This window comes from Ylistrum balloti, unplaced genomic scaffold (assembly GCF_031769215.1).
Source record: "Ylistrum balloti isolate Yb309-2 unplaced genomic scaffold, AGI_CSIRO_Ybal_v1 Utg369656, whole genome shotgun sequence".
In the NCBI taxonomy this organism is placed as follows: Eukaryota; Metazoa; Mollusca; class Bivalvia; order Pectinida; family Pectinidae; genus Ylistrum; species Ylistrum balloti.
The window spans coordinates 945,001-967,516 of record NW_026781909.1 but is presented as its reverse complement, the minus strand read 5'-3'; the positions used below and the strand labels follow the sequence as shown (position 1 = coordinate 967,516).

At 36.5% G+C, this 22,516-nt stretch overlaps 1 protein-coding gene across 4 annotated transcripts in view; it reads left to right on the top strand.

Annotated features, from left to right (window-relative positions):
* The window catches only part of LOC132557628 (deacetylase Oant_2987-like), a 39,506-nt gene that overhangs the window by 8,464 nt on the left and 8,526 nt on the right, over window positions 1-22,516 (top strand). For 2 of the 4 annotated variants that reach the window (XM_060222144.1, XM_060222136.1), the window contains 2 exons: window positions 2,229-2,331; window positions 22,041-22,516. The exon at window positions 22,041-22,516 is cut by the window's right edge and continues 147 nt beyond it. In XM_060222144.1, the coding sequence (XP_060078127.1) occupies window positions 22,378-22,516 (139 nt within the window). In that variant the 5' untranslated portion in view covers window positions 2,229-2,331; window positions 22,041-22,377. Of the gene's footprint in view, window positions 1-1,794; window positions 1,817-2,228; window positions 2,332-22,040 lie in introns of those variants that run through there. The other 2 variants (XM_060222162.1, XM_060222154.1) reach the window with 2 other exon arrangements.

Below are 22,516 nucleotides of genomic sequence, written 5' to 3'. Positions count from 1 at the left end.
CAGGTATGGATCATATTAGTTAATATATTAATTACTTAATAAGGGTTTTCTACGGGAGAGGTATACGTGTACTCCACTCTATTTCAGTGTTCATAGCGAGTTACCTAGCTATACATATATATTGAATATCTGTGTGTGCCAAACGCATCTTCATTCACCGTATGACCTGTCTCTTTCTTTCTCCTGGTGTTTTTATCTAACCATGCATGCCGAGCCTCCTATTCCATAAAAAGTTCCTTTTTGGGAAGAGATGATGACGACTTTACAGAATTCACCACTAAATTTATTTATGGGAATAGTATACATCTCTTTCTGTTCGTCACCAAGTTCCAAACTCCTATTTTGATGCTACATCTATATCTGTTTTCTATTTCTAAATTCATGCTCAAATTTTGGTGGTACAAGGATTTTTTTCTGGAAGAAAGATTAAAAGTTTTCTGAATTCAAAACATTCCTGATTTTTTTTCTGCTGACAAGAAACATTTTTTGTACGATTCTTAAATTATGCTGAAGTGATAATTTTGAATACCAGGACTTGCTATAACTTTGGAAAGCAGTCGTCCCTGGTACATACAAATCAATGACAAACAATTCTTCATTGCTGTGAATACAACACAGCTGTATAGTTGGGCTAATTTGATATTTATAGCATGTACTTGGCAAACAATTTAAAACTGAACGCAAGGATGTATGTTATTCAACTGCAGTTTGTGTAAACAAACCACCGTCGCTGTTTAAACAACCTGTCGTCCTCGCTGCCCTCTCCTTTGCTGATTAACCAATTATTCTGTCTACTATATATCTAGGAAGTGTGTCAAAGGTATCAAGTTTCAGTGGAAGGCGATCGAAGCTAGAGAACCTGTGTGTCAGGGTGGTATGATACTTGCTGGTAATTTATTGTAAATATCTAATTTTAGATGTGGTTATTAATATAATGTTGTTTTTTCAATTTTCGAAATAGGATATATTTTTTAGCGTTCATATGTGATTAAACATAAAAAATATATGTCCACTTAGGTTTGATACGTTATAAAGGCTACTGTTTGCATTTGTTAACACAAAACAATTTGATTATGTAGTGCTGAAGTTTTTGTCGGCGATGACTTAGGTGAAGTACGATGAACACCTTGTTCTTATTCGCTATGTCAATGCCACTCCATTTTGAGATATAAACGGTTGCCAATGTTGTTGAGGTCTACGGTTTTGCTTTTTTCCCCAAAGATAGAATAAAATCGGGTAAAAAATCGACACATCGATAAGAAAATCAACAGAGAAAATATAACTTCAGTGAAAAATAAACCTCTTTTGCTTTAAACTTTTGGTAAAACCTCGAGACTTTGAGCAGGATCAGTTTGTAACTGTTGCCTATCAGCTTTAGATGCAATCTTCAACTTGATTATTCCGACCTTATGTCAGAACAGCAAAATGTAACAAGAAGGAGCGTGTTAAATTAAAGCAAAATATAACAAGAACATACCCACATGTCAACATAATCATAGTCCAAATGCAGGCGTATCCAGAAATGGAAAATTCATAATATGGAAATAGAAATCATAACGATTATCATACAGTTTGGTGGAAAGCTGTCCATGTTGGATTCATTGTATGAAAAGATCGAAATAGGCGGTTGATCCAGTTGTGATGGATATATACGATGGACGTGAAAGTAGTGTATTCATCTACAAGATATTGGTAACGAAATTATAAAAACAACTATGGTGTTACCAAACAACTGTGATGTGTATACTTAATGAAAAAATAAAGAAGGCATGTTACTGCACAGCAAATGACAGTTACACATTCGTGTACATAGTAGGTACTGACAATTAGCAAATATTCTTTTAAATACGAGGAGGAATAGTAACTGTTAAGCAAATAATAGTAATGTATTCAAATAGTGCGTACTGGCTGATATATAGATAGCAAAGCAGCTATGCAGAGTAAACGTCATGATATAAGATGGAAACGAATTCTATCTTTCTCTGTTTATACCGTAACCAAAAACAGTGTGGATTTTAAAACACGTGGAAAATAAACAATAATTTTACATGATACGATAGGTATCTATTTTGATATACCTCTTAAATATAGGATCCAAAAATATACCAATTACGATGGTTTATTTGCGTATATCTTGAGAGAAATCGACAAGGCAGCCATGTGTTGTTCGGTAAATGATAATAACGATGGCAGAACCTTACATTTTCCCACCTGCTCATTACTTTCAGGTGACCCTGTTCTCCAGCCCGAGGAGCTTTGAAGCGGAAGCATGCTACAAACCTTCACATAACATCCTGCGGATTATTACGGCAGCTGGCTTGGCATCAAACGGTACAGTATGAGGCTACTGAGGGGGACTTGTTTACCACAAGGCGTAGATTTACTGGTTTAGTATCCATGGTATTCTCCGGGGTTAATGAATGCATCTTACTGAACAGTGTATATACAATCAACATAAATTCATAACTTTATCTAGAAAATGAAGAAAGGGTTTGTATTATGCAAAATTTCAACGTGTTGTGTCACTGAATAAGATTGATTTTACGACAAATTTACATACATAACAATTATGATAATTTCAAAAAGAGGGTCCGTGATATCCGATTTTGCCAGAGTTGGCCTATGTAACCTTAGGTGACGATACGAATTGCGAGGTTCGATACTCTCTACTCGTAGCGCTTTGTGTTTCTAAGAAACGGACCTGTCTGTGCTGTTGTAGTTTTTGTCCTTCATCAGGACACTTTCCGCTTGTTGCTCTGGATAGCATGGATTGGGTCTCCCGTATGTTGCTCGGTGAGGTGGCCATCAGCTACTACAATGATAAAAAATGCCCTTTGCCTTTCAGGATCGACCAAACAAAACACACAACCCAAATCAAAATATATGGTTTCTGCTGAAGGCATTCATCAAACATGTAATCTCAAGTAGTGACAGATAGCAGGTTAATACATTTGGGTTCCTACCTTGTGAGTCTTACGTATTTTGACAACATGCAAATATTCTGTCACATCACAGGACATTGCAAAGAGTAACAGAATTGGCTTGTTTTTAACATACAATAAAGAATGGTAATACAGCACCAAACAGTTGTGTGTGGAATTGTACTATAGAGACGGTCATTATCAAGTCATATACTGGTAATTTATGACCATCACATTCTACATCAAACGTTACCTATGGGCCTATTGAATATATTTTATGTGCACTGTTGTATATTATGATTTATAACTCATACTTCATGTACAAATGATATGGCTGATATTGAAGTGTTGAAACAAAGAATATAGCTTGTACATCGGTTTTAAATATCAAGATAAAGATAAACATTTAATCTGATAAAAAGTTTTTGATTTTAGACGAATCTGTACGACACATGTACTGCTATATATAAAAATATCGACAACGATCATTTCAGCCTCTGAAACATCTAGTCTATTCTCCCGTTTATATTTTGCCGAGTTTCATCGGGTTTCAGTCTTAAGATTCTATGGACGGTATGGGTTGTGTTTGGTTGTGACTATATCGATATTTTTAAGGTATTTATTCAGATCCTATGGACGGTATGGGTTGTGTTTGGTTGTGACTATATCGATATTTTTAAGGTAATTATTCAGATTCTATGGACGGTATGGGTTGTGACTATATCGATATTTTTAAGGTATTTATTCAGATCCTATGGACGGTATGGGTTGTGTTTTGTTGTGACTATATCGATATTTTTAAGGTATTTATTCAGATCCTATGGACGGTATGGGTTGTGTTTGGTTGTGACTATATCGATATTTTTAAGGTATTTATTCAGATCCTATGGACGGTATGGGTTGTGTTTGGTTGTGACTATATCGATATTTTTAAGGTATTTATTCAGATCCTATGGACGGTATGGGTTGTGTTTGGTTGTGACTATATCGATATTTTTAAGGTATTTATTCAGATCCTATGGACGGTATGGGTTGTGTTTGGTTGTGACTATATCGATATTTTTAAGGTATTTATTCAGATCCTATGGACGGTATTGGATGTGTTTGGTCGTGACTATATCGATATTTTTAAGGTAATTATTCAGATTCTATGGACGGTATGGGTTGTGACTATATCGATATTTTTAAGGTAATTATTCAGATTCTATGGACGGTATGGGTTGTGACTATATCGATATTTTTAAGGTAATTATTCAGATTCTATGGACGGTATGGGTTGTGACTATATCGATATTTTTAAGGTATTTATTTTTAAGGTATTTATTCTATGGACGGTATGGACGGTATTCAGATCCTATGGACGGTATGGGTTGTGTTTGGTTGTGACTATATCGATATTTTTAAGGTATTTATTCAGATCCTATGGACGGTATTGGATGTGTTTGGTCGTGACTATATCGATATTTTTAAGGTATTTATTCAGATCCTATGGACGGTATGGGTTGTGTTTGGTTGTGACTATATCGATATTTTTAAGGTATTTATTCAGATCCTATGGACGGTATTGGATGTGTGTTTGGTCGTGTGTTATATCGATATTTTTTTAAGGTATTTATTCAGATCCTATGGACGGTATTGGATGTGTTTGGTCGTGACTATATCGATATTTTTAAGGTATTTATTCAGATCCTATGGACGGTATTGGATGTGTTTGGTCGTGACTATATCGATATTTTTAAGGTATTTATTCAGATCCTATGGACGGTATTGGTTGTGTTTGGTCGTGACTATATCGATATTTTTAAGGTATTTATTCAGATCCTATGGACGGTATTGGATGTGTTTGGTCGTGACTATATCGATATTTTTAAGGTATTTATTCAGATCCTATGGACGGTATTGGATGTGTTTGGTCGTGACTATATCGATATTTTTAAGGTATTTATTCAGATCCTATGGACGGTATTGGATGTGTTTGGTCGTGACTATATCGATATTTTGTTAAGATATTTAGCTTGTGAGATTAATTTATTTTCGATTATCGATATCAGTCAGCAAATATTGTCTAGGGTAGGATAATTTACGTACTTACTAGATCCTTATACTGACCATTCCGTTGTGTATCTCAAGTGAAATGAATTTTCGATGTATTGAGATAAACTAACACACTAACCTTTTTATTTGGATCTAGTCTAAAACAGTGAGTTTAATCTAATAGACAATGTGACAAGTTGTAAGCATCAAACAGTTTTGTTCTGAATTGAGAGTACTTAGGTCAAGGAAAGAAAAAGTGGTTTTAAGATTTCACACGAAAGTAAAATCTACAAATATTTTTTCTTGAAATTGGTGGTCGACAATATCTTTTCTATAGTTAGACAATGATATCTACTGCAGAGCTTTATAATAGGATGTTTAATATTTTCCCCATGTTTGAATATAAATAGAATGGAGCTCCTTCTCCTACAATGATAAATACCTATCAAAACTTCCCGGTTTATATTTTCTGGAAGTGCAATATAGTTTCCCGACTATAGCAATAAATTGTTCTCAAGTTAAAAATATGTTCCTCTAATTGGCTCACTGAATAATTTTTAACATTGTAAAAATTCTTACCAAGAGTTTGAAACTAACACTTAGAATTAGCTTGAGACAATTACAACTTGAAAGTGACAGGCATTGTGAAGTTATTGAGGCATTAGAAAATTAGCTTAAACTAATTAGGGAGAATATAATAAAAGGGCTTATTTAAAGAGCAAAAACAAAATGCAAATTTGACCGTGAATGAAGTTCAAGTTTTTTTTCTGTAATTCTGTAAACATTATCAAGACAAAATAATCCGAAAAATTAAAACAGAATCTAGCGTGGAATTAAATCATATATTTAGAAGAACAATTTCTTACCATAATCTTTACACAAGCTCAATTACTGACGATGTACAAGTAATTGAAATGAATCCCCTTTTAATAATGAAATTTCTTATATTGATACACTCTCCATCGAACAAAGAAACCAATTAGAAGGAATTATTCATTATCAAGAATGTCTTCATGCTCTCAAAAATATGAGTAATAGTAATCTCCTGGAATAGATGGATTTACCGTTGAGTCATGGAAATTCTTTGGTCAAATATTAATATATTTTTAATTAGCGCTCTAAGTCAAGAATGTGAAGAGAACATTTTCTCAATAACACAACATCAAGGTGTAATTACATGTATTCTGAAAGAAGGTTAGTCTAAACTATATGTAGAAAACTGGAGACCAATTACTTTGTTAAATATTGATTATGAAATTACTTCCGCAGTCATTTCAAATAGAATTAAGTCAGTATTAAATAGCCTTGTAAGTGAAACACAAAAGGGTTTTTAAAAAGGTAGATATATTTGTGAATGTGCCAGACAAATTTACGGCTTGATAGAAAAAACAGAAAAGAAAAATATTCCAAGTTTACCTTTGCTTATTGATCTTGAGAAAGCTTTCGACTCGTTATAATTTAATTATATCTATTAATCACTTCCTTTCTTTGGTTTTGGCTCCATAATTTTTAAATGGATAAGAACTTTTATAGTAATAATTTCTGTTTTGTTCTAAATAATGACACTGTTCAATGATTGTTTGAAGTACACGAAGGGGTTCGACAAGGTGACCCAATTGGTCCGTGTATTTTACGTGTTGAAATTGATGGCTCGGTAATACAATTTAATCCTAATATTGAGGATATAAAATACACGATTCAGAATACCTTACAAAATGAGTTTGTAGATGATACATCATTCACATTTTCGGATATGCGCTGGAATCGTTAAATGTTTTGGCAAGGTCTCTGGTCGGAAGATAAATATAGATAAGACACAGGCAATATGGATTAGGGTTAACCAGAGTTGTGGAGAAGAAATAATTCCAGAGAGAAAGGAACGTTTAAATTGTTAGGAATTAATTATGATTTTCATTTTAATAAAACTTTTTGAAGATAATAGGAGAAGTTAAGTTAAGTAAAGAAACTTTTAAATTAGTTTAGAAACCTTACATATATCTGAAAGGTAACCGTAATAAAAACTTTAGCTTTGCCTATACTTATACAAACTCTTACTACACAACCAGATCCACTTCTACATGTTGTCCAAGAACTACAGAAATGTGTGTTTTTAATTCATATGGAATGGAAAAGCAGATAAAGTTAAGCGACAGTCATGTTTAGTGACTACAATGAGAGTGGGTTTCGAGTACCCATATCTTGTCTATGTGTCATGCTATGTATAGTGACTACAATGAAGGCGGGCTTCGGGTACCCCATATCTTGTCTATGTGTCATGCTATGTATAGTGACTACAATGAAGGTGGGTTTCGGGTGCCCCATATCTTGTCTATGTGTCATGCTATGTATAGTGACTACAATGAAGGGTGACTTCGGGTACCCCATATCTTGTCTATGTGTCATGCTAATTATAGTGACTACAATGAAGGTGGGTTTCGGGTACCCCATATCTTGTCTATGTGTCATGCTATGTATAGTGACTACAATGAAGGGTGACTTCGGGTACCCCATATCTTGTCTATGTGTCATGCTAATTATAGTGACTACAATGAAGGTGGGTTTCGGGTACCCCATATCTTGTCTATGTGTCATGCTATGTATAGTGACTACAATGAAGGTGGGTTTCGGGTACCCCATATCTTGTCTTTATGTCATGCTATGTATAGTGACTACAATGAAGGTGGGCTTCGGGTACCCCATACCTTGCCTTTTTGTCATGCTATGTATAGTGACTACAATGAAGGCGGGCTTCGGGTACCCCATACCTTGCCTTTTTGTCATGCTATGTATAGTGACTACAATGAAGGCGGGCTTCGGGTACCCCATACCTTGCCTTTTTGTCATGCTATGTATAGTGACTACAATGAAGGCGGGCTTCGGGTACCCCATACCTTGCCTTTTTGTCATGCTATGTATAGTGACTACAATGAAGGTGGGCTTCGGGTACCCCATACCTTGCCTTTTTGTCATGCTATGTATAGTGACTACAATGAAGGTGGGCTTCGGGTACCCCATACCTTGCCTTTTTGTCATGCTATGTATAGTGACTACAATGAAGGCGGGCTTCGGGTACCCCATATCTTGTCTATGTGTCATGCTATGTATAGTGACTACAATGAAGATGGGCTTCGGGTACCCCATACCTTGCCTTTTTGTCATGCTATGTATAGTGACTACAATGAAGGCGGGCTTCGGGTACCCCATACCTTGCCTTTTTGTCATGCTATGTATAGTGACTACAATGAAGGCGGGCTTCGGGTACCCCATACCTTGCCTTTTTGTCATGCTATGTATAGTGACTACAATGAAGGTGGGCTTCGGGTACCCCATACCTTGCCTTTTTGTCATGCTATGTATAGTGACTACAATGAAGGTGGGCTTCGGGTACCCCATACCTTGCCTTTGGGTCATGCTATGTATAGTGACTACAATGAAGGTGGGCTTCGGGTACCCCATACCTTGCCTTTTTGTCATGCTATGTATAGTGACTACAATGAAGGTGGGTTTCGGGTGCCCCATATCTTGTCTATGTGTCATGCTATGTATAGTGACTACAATGAAGGGTGACTTCGGGTACCCCATATCTTGTCTATGTGTCATGCTAATTATAGTGACTACAATGAAGGTGGGTTTCGGGTACCCCGTATCTTGTCTATGTGTCATGCTATGTATAGTGACTACAATGAAGGTGGGTTTCGGGTGCCCCATATCTTGTCTATGTGTCATGCTATGTATAGTGACTACAATGAAGGGTGACTTCGGGTACCCCATACCTTGCCTTTTTGTCATGCTATGTATAGTGACTACAATGAAGGTGGGTTTCGGGTGCCCCATATCTTGTCTATGTGTCATGCTATGTATAGTGACTACAATGAAGGTGGGCTTCGGGTACCCCATACCTTGCCTTTTTGTCATGCTATGTATAGTGACTACAATGAAGGTGGGCTTCGGGTACCCCATACCTTGCCTTTTTGTCATGCTATGTATAGTGACTACAATGAAGGGGGTCTTCGGGTACCCCATGTCTTGTTTTTTGGTCATGCTATGTATAGTGACTACAATGAAGGGGGTCTTCGGGTACCCCATGTCTTGTTTTTTTGTCATGCTATGTATAGTGACTACAATGAAGGTGGGCTTCGGGTACCCCGTACCTTGTCGTTTTGTCATGCTTTGAAGACATGTTGGATAAAAATATTTCACCTTTTAACACTTACCATGGATAACATTGTTGCTTGTTGTAACTGGTCCACATGGAGGGAATCAAATATTACAATTAAAAAATGAGGGACTTACATAAATTTATAAAAAAAAAATTTTGGAAGGAAATATTTTCAACATGGTCAGAAATAACCGATGATATACTCCCCACAACCCCAAATGTCATAGTTACTTAACCAATCTGGTTAAATGATTTTATAAAAATTAATGGAAAGATTGTGATGTATAAACATTGGTGTGAGAAAGTTGTATTTTTCTTAAAAGGCTTGTTAGAAAATAATGTTATCATACGAACAGTTCTGTGATAGATATGATATAAATATTAATTTCATAGTATTATGACATTTTGAATTCTACTCATAGGGCATAAACTTGAACATAATGAACAGATTGACTTGAAACATCGTGTAAGTTTACCAAATTTCTCAAATAACACGAAAAGGTGACAAAGTTTTTATAGATATATACTTAAATCTATTTCAGAAATTCCAGTTAAATGTCAGTGTAAATGTCAAGATATTTCGCAGGTAAATCTTACAAAGGAAATGTGGAGTAAATACTATATATTACATATATAGATGACACAAAGTTACAAAATTTCCAGTTTAAAGTATTTCATAGAATTTTATACACAAATACAAAATTAATGCAATTTAATTTAATTGAGACAGAAAGAAGTTTCTTCTGTGAAGAAGGAAGAGAAATTCCATGTTATGTACAAATGTTGCCAGGTTCAATCTCCTTGGTCGTCTGTATTGACTCTATTGAGATCAAAATGTAGAGTAGAAGTATCCATAGATTTGTACTGTTATTTGTTTTTTTTTCGGAACTGAAGTCGATAATGAAATTGATTTTTTGTTCTAAATTTTAAAATACTATATATATGCAGATTAAGAAGGGACATTCCTACAATAGGCAAATGGAAAACATATATTCACTATTGTACAAAAATGAAGATGGTGCATTATGTTCATACTTACCCAAAGACAGAATATGACTAGAAAAATAAATTTTACTGACTTATAACTGAATGATAATTTGTAACGGATGAATTAAAACATGTCTTCCTTATTAGAATCCAAATAAATAAACAAATGAACAGGGCTTTTCATATAGGGATCTTGTCCAATGCAGGACAAATATGTACTTGTATATGCTACTCATTTGAAACCTTGTATTGTCTTCTAATTCAGTATTTGGACCTACTACAATAGTATCAGTTAAGATTGTAAAATGTTGAAATGAAATGTGACTTTTAAAATCTGAAGAACAAATGCTTTTGATCGAATAGATTTGATATCTGTAAACCTGATCAGCGTTTGATAAATTAAATTCATAGTCGGCTAGGCATACCTCACAACTATATGCCGAAATAGGCTTTATTACAGAATCGAACGAATGGTTTAACCTTCGTTTCCAACGCGATATCCTCATAACTCAACTTTCAATCGAGAAAAAGACTTTCTAACTCCTATAACACGTCTTCAGCTGCATGTTTTATGTTACTACTCAACTATCAAACACAGACATTTGTAATTTTATGAAATTGGTATATAACCAGTGTTGCCGCGCTGGATTTCATATCTGGAATAGCTTGCCTTGTCACAATATCATAGATTTCGTTTTACTTGTATCGATTCAATTCTGAAGCTCCACCACGATTCTTCAACTGATAAAGGTAATGCTGAAGATCGTACTATTTTCTGACACAATTAACAAACTGTCCGCGAAGAGCATGCATCGTTTCATTTCTTCTGAGAAATTTAAAACAGCCGGGTTCACGATGTCACCTTCCCAGCATCATGTCTCCAATATGTCCGATTACATCTGATTCTTCATACTCATTTCCGAATACAGATTTATTCAGGAACACTTTGATCTATTCTGCTGCAATTGCGAGAATCTCAGAAGACACACTATAAAGGCTTTGGTACAAGGAGTAGAAATCTTGGAGGCTACTTATGTGGTCTTTCTTAGCAACATAGAAATTATGTACATGTTAGACGCACGACACTGAATATTTTTATTTCTTTCTAACAACTTATACCTTTTTTTAAGATAATGGAATTCTTCATCAAAATGCTTTAAACTCACGAAGGCATGTTTGAATTCACTTAAAGGTAGGTTACATCCTTATTTGCATGCAATGCGAACAAGGTGCCAAAGGAACGGTTATGTTTAAAAGAGGTATACAATAAAGAAGAGATATCTTCCTTGTAACATTATACAGGTGTAGATCGTGTGCACACAGGACTAAATTTACATTGTTAGGATATGGCGTTTAATTCAAAGTGACAAAGACATATTACAAATAAAAGGAGCATTTATCAGACACCAAACCATCTTTCCAGATGTCAAAGTGATGCCATGATACGTAAAGGAAGCACAATATATCTATTTGTCTATACCATAAAACGTTTTATTAAGGACATCGTTTTAGAGGTTCAGGAGAAGGTATCGAGGATGGCCAAACATTTTCTAATAAATCATGACATGCCGTATTTGGTAAAAAAAAACAACTCCTGGTGTTGTATCATTATATCAATGATCGTTTTAGATAGCACTTGAGATATTCTTGAATAAAGGAAATTGGTTTAAAAATATTTTTTGTTAAAACATTCTTAGATATTTATCAATTATCCAAACCGAGGCTTTATGTATGGCAGAGGGGGAACAACTCGTACGTGGGTGGACACTAGCAGTGTATGTCCTTCCGTCCGTTTCATGAGGAATAGCGACTGAGCATCCATTTAAAAACTTCCCATTATCATTTAATTTCTGGAAGACTTCAATATTGTGCGGTTTCAAAATTTACTTTAAAGGCTTGTACAAAAAGTATGTTTCAATATATAATTAAACAGCGTGTAAGTATTGATTAACGCGTGCTGATTACCATACAATGTATTTTCGTATCGAAATTGTCCACCGGTTTGTCAATAACATGGTAGACATTAATCAAGGACTAAGTTTGAACCATATCAATACCTTCTCGTAAATCATCCGTGTATATCTGCCAAGCTACTTAAATAAAACGTGAATGTGTTGCAAAGCATGTCGCGGTGGCATGTATATTCATATTCGCAATATAACACCGAGTAAACAGAAATAAAAGGCGAGAATAGAAACATGTCGTATAACGTTGATTTTATTTATTTTTCAACCGGTCTGTTACTAGTCCAAATACTTTATACAGGGTTATTACAGTCGTATTTTGATCCAAACCACTTAGTGTACCATTCGATCAAAGAAAATCTTAAAACATTTAAACATCATACCTCATTCCAGCTTAAAGGGAAACGTGCTCTCGTTATGAATGTTTTCATTTCCAAGGGATGCGAGCGACAATCTCACTATATAATCGTGAAATGGTATGTAGCTTGAGAAACAATGTAGATCTTAATTCTGATGATAAGTCGCTTTTTATCGAGATTTCTACTTCTAATTAAAAAAAACATCATTTAACAATTGATTCGAGAGATATATTATAGTTTGTTCTCCACAACTGCTTATCATTGCAGTGATAAATATCACCAGCTTTTGAGTCGGAAAACGACAAATTGATCTTTCTTTGTGAGATGTTAGCTTCGATAACATCGAAAAGGCATTTCCTGTACACCGACCACGTGTCTTCGACGAAGCAGAAAGCACTCACCTTACCGGAACACATGGTCAGTATTCTCCTTGTACTTTATTTCTAGGAATACCGATGAAAAAATTCTCGATTCTGAGTTTGGATTAAACTTTAGTTAAATGTACGTTTTGTTTAATCCTATAAATAGCATGTCGCAACATTAATCTTTTTTTCTTGCATTATAGATAATTGTCATCTAATCTATCCCGACATTATCTATCTATAACATGTCGTCCATTGTGACGTACACTGTCTCATTATACATATGTTTGGTTTATCATACAGGATGTCTTTTTCATATTACGTGTTACTTTAGCGAATATGAATCATGATGTAGCGAACTTTTCCAGGTTTATTAAGGTTTTGATGTGTTCGGTATCACGACTGATCGATGTTAACAATTTCCGTCACGATCGGTAATATAACGCTCGTTAGCAAGAAAGACGGGACTGTTCCGTATCAACTGGGTATTTAGTAATCATTCGAGATGACAGACACACTTCTTAATTACGCTTGGCTTAAAACTTCAAGTCTGTTTATGGCATTAAAATGGCTTGGAGGCAATATGTTTATGTCAGTTTCAGAAATATAACATTTCATAAAATGGCACACGTCTTCGAAAATGCTTCCTTAAGCTATCGTAATCAACTCTTCTTGTTTTTAATTATTTGGTTTGTCAAGATGACATTGTTGAATCATAAAACATTTAAAATTAATTAACGGAGAATTCACGCCAACGACAAACAACAATGAATACTGGTGTAAGTGAACACAATATGACAGCACTGTAGAAACTAATATATTAATTACCCGTCTCCATAACGCTGTTTCTATCAATCAGTTTAGTCATACATCATAGTCAAAGTGTAAATCACCTTATACATGGGGTATCTCTAAAATCACATGGAGCGATATCGATATGTAAATTAGATGAAAAGAAAATGCACATGTACCAATCTCGGCATGCAAACGGGGCTTAAGACATGTAAATTTCTACGTGTAATGTTTTCATCATCGAAACAGTTCTATCGTTATTTGTTTGTTTATACAACATCTATGACAACGGTCAATGGCATAACGATAAGTACAAACACACTATTATATTGCTTCATGTGGTATGTTGCATCGTCTAAAACACAAAACTTGATATATGTATACAAGTATTGGTATTCCACGAAAACCATATGTGTTTAAGACGAAAGACATAGAAGTGATTAGCATCTTTCTTAGAGGAAAACAACTGGTTTGTCCATCTAGGACTCATCAGTGATGCTACTTCATACAGCTATTTCACCATTCTAGTACTCTTCAGTGATGCTACATCATACAGCTATTTCGTTCTTCTAGAACTTGTCAGTGATGCTACATCATACAGCTATTTCACCATTCTAGTACCCTTCAGTGATGCTACATCATACAGCTATTTCGTTCTTCTAGAACTTGTCAGTGATGCTACATCATACAGCTATTTCACCATTCTAGTACTCGTCAGTGATGCTACATCATACAGCTATTTCACCATTCTAGTACTCGTCAGTGATACTACATCATACAGCTATTTCACCATTCTAGTACTCGTCAGTGATACTACATCATACAGGTATTTCACCATTCTAGGACTCGTCAGTGATGTTACATCATACATCTGTTTCGTTCTTACTTGTCAGTTTTTTTACGCTTGGGGATGATTATTTCTTATATAAATGTTTGAAGCTTTACACAAGTTTTACATCACTATACGCACTAATTTTAGACGAGGCTGTGTACAAAATTGTTTCTATCTCAAATGTTATCTAGAAAACATCGAAAATATATTGATCATATGTAACATTAAAGAGGGTTGTAAAATTCCAAGCTGACATGAAAAGCTCCATTATGTGGCTATTTCATCCTTCCGATACTGTACTTATCATTCCTACCAGGAGTTTAACTCAGTCTAGGAGAGGAATATATCAACATTAGAATATAGTCGTTGAAGTGAATTAAGCATTTAATGAATATCGTTATTTTCAGTATTGGGAAATTTCTGAAGAATATCATTTCTGTATTTCGAACCTCCTTTATCACTCCTGAAGGACTGATCACAGACACACCATGTAACAGATGAGATTGAGGTGAATCAGATCTTTTACCTGCTCAAGTGTTTATCGCGTCAACACTCGTGTTGTAGATACGCAACGCATTGGGTGTTCGAGGCGCACTCACTTCAGCTACAGGCAATTTTGGCTGAAAATGGATGTGCTTCGCGGTAAGTTCAGCTGTAAGTTAGTGTATATAGATGGTATAAGTGTTGACATGGCGAGGATGTTTATGAACATGATTATTTTTCACGACAATCGACTAAAAAGGAATGCCATGGTTACATTGTTCTAGGTGACAACAACAACAAAGCTTACAGACGGATGTTTGTGTACAAGTTTTTTGTCTATATTCTATTTACTGTCATGTTGTCGACTGTAATGTCAGACATGGCGTGGCTATATCTTAATAAAGTTGGTAATACCATGGAAACGTAAAACAACAATCATAAGACAGTCCACTTTTAGAAGCATATATTAAACACTTTCATCACCAGTGAGGTAAGAGAAGTGATTCCCGACAGGACATTTGAATTGTTCAAATCAATTCAACGTGGTAGCTGTGATCTCAGCTATTACTCAGTATTTTTCACAAAAAAGATCTGTCGTCACTGAATCCCCAAATAATAAATACAAAAAGCCTTTAATCAATATTGAACTCTTTTCTAAAAATATTTCTTCTGTAGAAATAGAATTTTCTGCTCTTTATTCTGCCATGCCCTATTCAAGAATGTAGGAACGCCTTCGTGCTCTTGTTATGAAAATGTTCTTTTCAAAGAAAGGTGAATGGCTGTACACATGGCTGCGAAGAATACTGGAGAAGAAATAAACTAGTTTCTAGTTGGCACGATTTTCGTCGAGTCGATTGGAATACCTGTGGGAATAAACTGTCACTCTTTTCGCTGTCTTGTTGTTATATTCATACAAGGCTGAATTTGTCGGAGGTCGAACGTGTCTAAAGCGTTCAATTTCACTTACATATATATATATTGATGGTGTCTCATCTCTATACAATATAAAATCTATTGACTATGTCCATCGTATATACTCACCTGAACTGGAAATTCAAGGGCACCACAACTCATCTACATCAGTTGATTAGCTCGGTCTCTTCCTACAACGGAATCAGCATGGACAGCTTTCCAACAACTCAAAAGGGTGATTTTAATTTTTTTTATTATTATTTTTTCTTTTCTGAAGAACAACTTGACTGCATCCTTAATCAGTCAAGGGCATGTTCTCAGTATCACGGCAATCAGTCGAGGGCTTGCTCTCAGTATCACGACAATCAGTTAAGGGCTTGTTCGCAGTATCACGACAATCAGTCAAGGACATGTTTTCAATATCACGGCAATCAGTCAAGGACTTGTTCTCAGTATCACGACAATCAGTCAAGGGCATGTTCTCAGTATCACGACAATTAGTCAAGGACATGTTTTCAATATCACGATAATTAGTCAAGGGTTTGTTCTCAGTATCACGACAATTAGTCAAGGGCTTGTTTTCAATATGATGTCGGGAACTGACAGATAAATGAACAGAACAGATTTCCAGAGATGCAGGTTAAGTTAAATGGTGGAGAAGTTTTATGGTACTCACAATAACCTCAGTTGAAAATATTCTGTTTTCTTATGCAATATGACGTTGGATGTGTTTGATGCGGGTTTACTGGTATATAGGCAATGTACACATAAGGGCCAGGCAGATCATAAAGATTGTGACGTATCTTTGTATCACTAATCTTGGTAATCATCCAACTTCCTTTCGTTGCTGCTCGACTGGAATCAGGATAGAAAAATTCATCAGGACAACTACACACAATATTCCATTTCCTGGCGCCTTATTATTGTAGTATCTTTCACGAGTGTGCAGCACGAGAGGAGTGAAAGATAAAAAAATATAAGACACACGAAGACAATATTAGATATTCTATTTATTACATTTTCACAAGCAAAATAGCCAAATTACTGGCATATTTAGAACAAATACAAAACAAGGAAGCTGGCTGGGATTTTCATGGACACTACTCACTTAAGTACTTCGCAGTACTCAACAAGATATACAGTCAAACTTCGATGTTTCGAAGTTCAAAGGACTAGCAAAATACTTTCGATACTTCGAGACTTCAAATCATCAGTGATGGGTTTTATTGATGTTCATGACCCTAGTTGAAGACACATTATCTAAACAAGACACAACAGGTAATAAATACAGAATTTAGATATAGAGATATTTATTTATATAACAAAATGTTTTCATTTATGAAATAAAAACATAGCATTTAAGTAGAAATTAGTAAGAAATGAACAAGGAGTACTTACGTTTATATTTTTTTTACTCCAAAAGATTCATACATTAAGTGTATCTTACGGACCGATTTATCCGAAACGAACCGCAGCACTTAAGTGGTCGTCACGTGTTACAGTGTAAACATTATAGGCACTAATCAACTCAAATCATCACAAGTTGTTACCCTATTGTATTGTGTCCAGAAACAAAAGCATTAATATTACATGTCTTACGTCGCGTGTTGGCTAATGCTCTGACGAAGATTTTGCAGTTCAAGGTGGTTGGTGTGGCTACCGTCAACTCCGCGGTTGTCACGTATATGGAGAAACAAGGGACACCAAGTCTCTTGTCCTGTGTGGATATCCAAGTCAAGCTTCGCCAAGGCATACGGAATACTCTCTCAAGACACCGCCTTCCGGTATTGACGGAGAGTCAGTAGAAGCCTTCAGTGTTCGAATGTATCTGTCAAGTATGGGACAAGCCGCATATGGACCTATTCGCCACCTTCTTGAACAATCAGCTTACAATCTTCGTCTCTCAGGTTCCAGATCCCAGTGCTCGGGCAGTGAACGCTGTTTTTGAATTGGGATGGAATGAATGCCTTTGCGTCCTCTTCGTTCAACCTAGTGATCAGGGTGCTTAAGAACTTTCGGGAGCATTTCTGTTCCCTTCTTTTGACAGCTCCTTGGTTTCTAGAGTTGTTGCATCTGGTTATTCCTTCCAGACCGAACCTTCTTCGACAGCCTCAGTCCGGGAATTTGCATGCCCGTCAAGAGATCCGAAACCTTCCCGCGTGGAGGCTATCGCAGGAGTCATCGCTCAGACAGGCTTTTCTGGAGACGTATCAGTTCGCATTTCATGATCAATCAGATAGACAGCGGGATGTTGATCGGTTGAGGCGTCTGTCCAAATTTCCTTTTATGGTCTTTCAACGAGCGCAATCTTACCCATGGCGTTATTGTGTTCTATCGCTAAACGTTAGCCAGAGATTTTACTGATCATGGCAGTATAGATATTGGAACCGCTATTTCTCTTTCTTTGATTGGGGATTTAGGTTTGAACGGGCCTAGGACTAGACCACTAGCTCCGAAATGGAATATAACCCTAGTTATTGAATCTTTCATGAGGGCACCCTATGACGTCTACGTCACTGTGTTCCTCTTTACCTTCGTCTTAGAAAGAAGGAGGGGTCAGACTCGTGCAATAACTCCTCGTCCATCTTGTCTTCGGTGGTCAAGGAACTTGTTCTCAGTCACCCGGGCTACATACCCAGCTCTTTAATGCTGAGAATCAGGTGCCTGTGTTTTCCCACGAACCCAAGATTTTGTAGAATCTGAGAACAGGCAAATGTACTCTGTCCCCGTAGAGCTTTACTGCTTTATCTACGTAAAACCCTGGGTTGAGACGGGGTCCTCGTGTTAGACTGTCTTGCTCGTCATACAGGATAAGCAGGATATCTCGAGCGGATTGTCAGATTGAGGCTCTTTGCAGGGTTAAAACTTATTATGTTTGGGTCTTGGCTGCATCCTATGCCCTACTCAATGGCTTCCCTTCAGGAGGTCATGTCTGTTGCCTTTTGGCACAGACTCCATACATTTGTGGTAGGTATTCAAGGAACCTTGAGGCCTACCTTCTCCGGTTTCTTAAGTCGGTGTTTTTGTGTTGTTGGCCACGTCTTGCAGAAGTTAGCAGTGTCTACTCCAAATCCTAATACTGAAGTTATAATGTATTACTAAAATGGAATGAAGTTTTTTTTCTGCAAAACCAATTATCATTGTGTAATACTTACCGCAACTGTATTGAGTCCCACCAAGCCTCCCCTTTTCTCCTCTGAGACACGACTTTGCTATCTTTGGTTAAGATTGTGTTATATAATACGAGAGTTTGAACGTAAATATTGCGAAAGGTAGTCGGGTTCACTTGAAATCCTTGTTAAGATGATATCAAGATGGGTGTAGGCATTGAATATGCATAATGCAATTATTGTAAGTATTCCATCATGAAAATTGGTTTGATAAAACCAGCTCAAACTCCTTTCATCCTGTCACCAGGATAGCTCACTAATCAAGATCGTAACTCACTAGTACGTACCAGAAGTTATTCAGTTCAAAAAACATCACCAACAAAACCCTGCAAACGTTCTCGTTGCCACGATGATATGAATAACTCCATTACTGGCGAGAATTATTATGGAAGGCCGTATCCATGAAGAAAAAACCCTATATTAATACATTTTGTAAATAGTTTTATCTGCACCAGTCGAGAAATCGGGAAAATCCTTTTTTCATATAATTAATTAGTTAAAAAGTAACAAATCGAGCAACTGATTGCCTACAGTACCCTACCTTGTTTACCTCATATGATTGATAAAGTCTGAAGTCGGCCGCGGAATCTTCCATGTTATCAGCAACGTTTAAGTACAAACATACAATATCAGTGTCTGTGTGTCACCCACACACAGAACATGGTCAGATAAGGCTGGTTTATTTATTTCAAGGCTACGTGTGAAATCTGGACGTCACAGCAAACGTATGTTTACCACAAGCCTGGACGTCGCAGCGGGCGTCTGTACTAAAAACCTTGACGTCACAGCAAGCGTATATTCACTACAAACCTGGACGTCAAAGAAGGCGTCTTTACTAAAAACCTTGACGTCACAGCAGACGTATATTTACTACAAGGCCACGTGTAATATATGTTCTCACATCAGGTGTCTTTACTACAAGGCTACATGTAAAACATGTTCTCACATCAGGTGTCTTTACTACAAGGCCACGTGTAATATATGTTCTCACATCAGGCGTCTTTGCTACAAGGCCACGTGTAAAACATGTTCTCACATCAGGCGTCTTTACTACAAGGCTACGTGTAATATATGTTCTCACGTCAGGTGTCTATACAACTACAACTGTTAAGCCTGGACGACATCCGTCATAACATGACTTATGAGGGTATCAAACATGACGCACTCTCAAGATGTATTTGTCAGAATTATTTATACAAATAGGTAAGACTCGTGAAGCTTACTAATAAATTAATTTTGTTCTACCAATATTGATTTGTTTAATTTGTCACCTGAATATGCCCAGTAGATTAGTTATAGGCGTATGAACGCTAAATGATCGTCTAATGTGCGAAATTAAATCACGGGCGTACTAGATAAAGTAGACTCTTGTACAGTGTATGACTCATGGACACAGTGGACATATTAAGTAATACATGAAATTTACTCATGGACGAATGATGACGGTGATTAAATCAACGTTCCACCTTCAAAGTAAAAGGAGCGACGCCAGCGCTTCATCTGTGATACTTCTTAAATATAAATTTTCTACCAAGATCTATAAATATGCAGTTGACTTCTGTTAAAGGGGTCACCTCTAAACTACATTAGGGATGTGACTTCTGTTAAAGGGGTCACCTCTAAACTACATTAGGGATGTGACTTCTGTTAAAGGGGTCACCTCTAAACTACATAAGGGATGTGACTTCTGTTAAAGGGGTCACCTCTAAACTACATAAGGGATGTGACTTCTGTCAAAGGGGTCATCTCTAAACTACATTAGGGATGTGACTTCTGTTCAATGTGACTTCTGTTAAATGTGACATCTGTTCAAGAGGTCACCTCTAAACTACATAAGGGATATGACTTCTGTCAAAGGGGTCACCTCTAAACTACATTAGGGATGTGACTTCTGTCAAAGGGGTCACCTCTAAACTACATTAGGGATGTGACTTCTGTTAAAGGGGTCACCTCTAAACTACATTAGGGATGTGACTTCTGTTAAAGGGGTCACCTCTAAACAACATTAGGGATGTGACTTCTGTTAAATGTGACTTGTGTTAAATGTGACATCTGTTCAAGAGGTCACCTCTAAACTACATAAGGGATGTGATGTCTGTCAAAGGGGTCACCTCTAAACTACATAAGGGATGTGACTTCTGTCAAAGGGGTCACCTCTAAACTACATTAGGGATGTGACTTCTGTTAAAGGGGTCACCTCTAAACTACATAAGGGATGTGACTTCTGTTAAAGGGGTCACCTCTAAACTACATTAGGGATGTGACTTCTGTCAAAGTGGTCACCTCTAAACTACATTAGGGATGTGACTCCTTCTAAAGGGTCACCTCTAAACTACATAAGGGATGTGACTTCTGTCAAAGGGGTCATCTCTAAACTAGATTAGGGATGTGACTTCTGTTAAATGTGACTTCTGTTAAAGGAGTCACGTCTAAACTACATTAGGGATGTGACTTCTGTTAAAGGGGTCACCTCTAAACTACATTAGGGATGTGACTTCTGTCAAAGGGGTCACCTCTAAACTACATAAGGGATGTGACTTCTGTCAAAGGGGTCATCTCTAAACTACATTAGGGATGTGACTTCTGTTAAATGTGACTTCTGTTAAAGGGGTCACGTCTAAACTACATTAGGGATGTGACTTCTGTTAAATGTTACATCTGTTAAAGGGGTCACCTCTAAACTACATTAAGGATGTGACTTCTGTTAAATGTTACATCTGTTAAAGAGGTCACCTCTAAACTATATTAGGGATGTGACTTCTGCTAAATGGGTCACTTCTAAATTACATCACTTTAGGACAAAAATCTGCTGGAGGGAACGTTTGTATGAGTAATTATTATTGAAACACATCAGAACGTGTGTATTAATATTTATGTTTGGTGATCAGGTCAGAGTATACGGCCTTGTCACTACTTATACCGGTTGTAAATGTCCAATGTTTACTTACATCACAAATACCATATAAATCTGGCTTAAATGTGAAGAGATGTATAAGATGTTATATGACCTTATCTATGTATTTACAAGTAGTTGTTAAAAACTAAATTTTCATCATTTACTCCAGGAACTACTTCGTTAGAGTATTTACAATATGATAACTACGCATATCTTAGTTGGTGCGAGTCAAAAAGGAGGAAGTAAAGGGACTGGATTCTTCAACTATCAACTAAAATACCATCGAAACCCACCACGATTGTACCTAGACGTGGACACACATTGGGAAATAAATGATACAGTGGACAGTGGTCACAACACGAAAAGAAAAAGACGTGTGTAACTAATGGTTGATAACATCAGATGTCCAGTTTAAGTGTAATTTTCTGAAGACTTTTCTACATTATCCAGGAGGCCTTATCAGGTGAAGGAGAGATAATTCCAGTCTAACACAGCCCTCGGACAACATGATGTGTGTTGATTACATAATTCGAGGGGGTCGCGTGATCGATCCTAAAAACGAGATTGACATCATTGGAGACGTAGCAATCCATCATGGTCTGGTCCATTCTGTCGGAAAAGGGTTACAGATCACAGGGAAGGAAG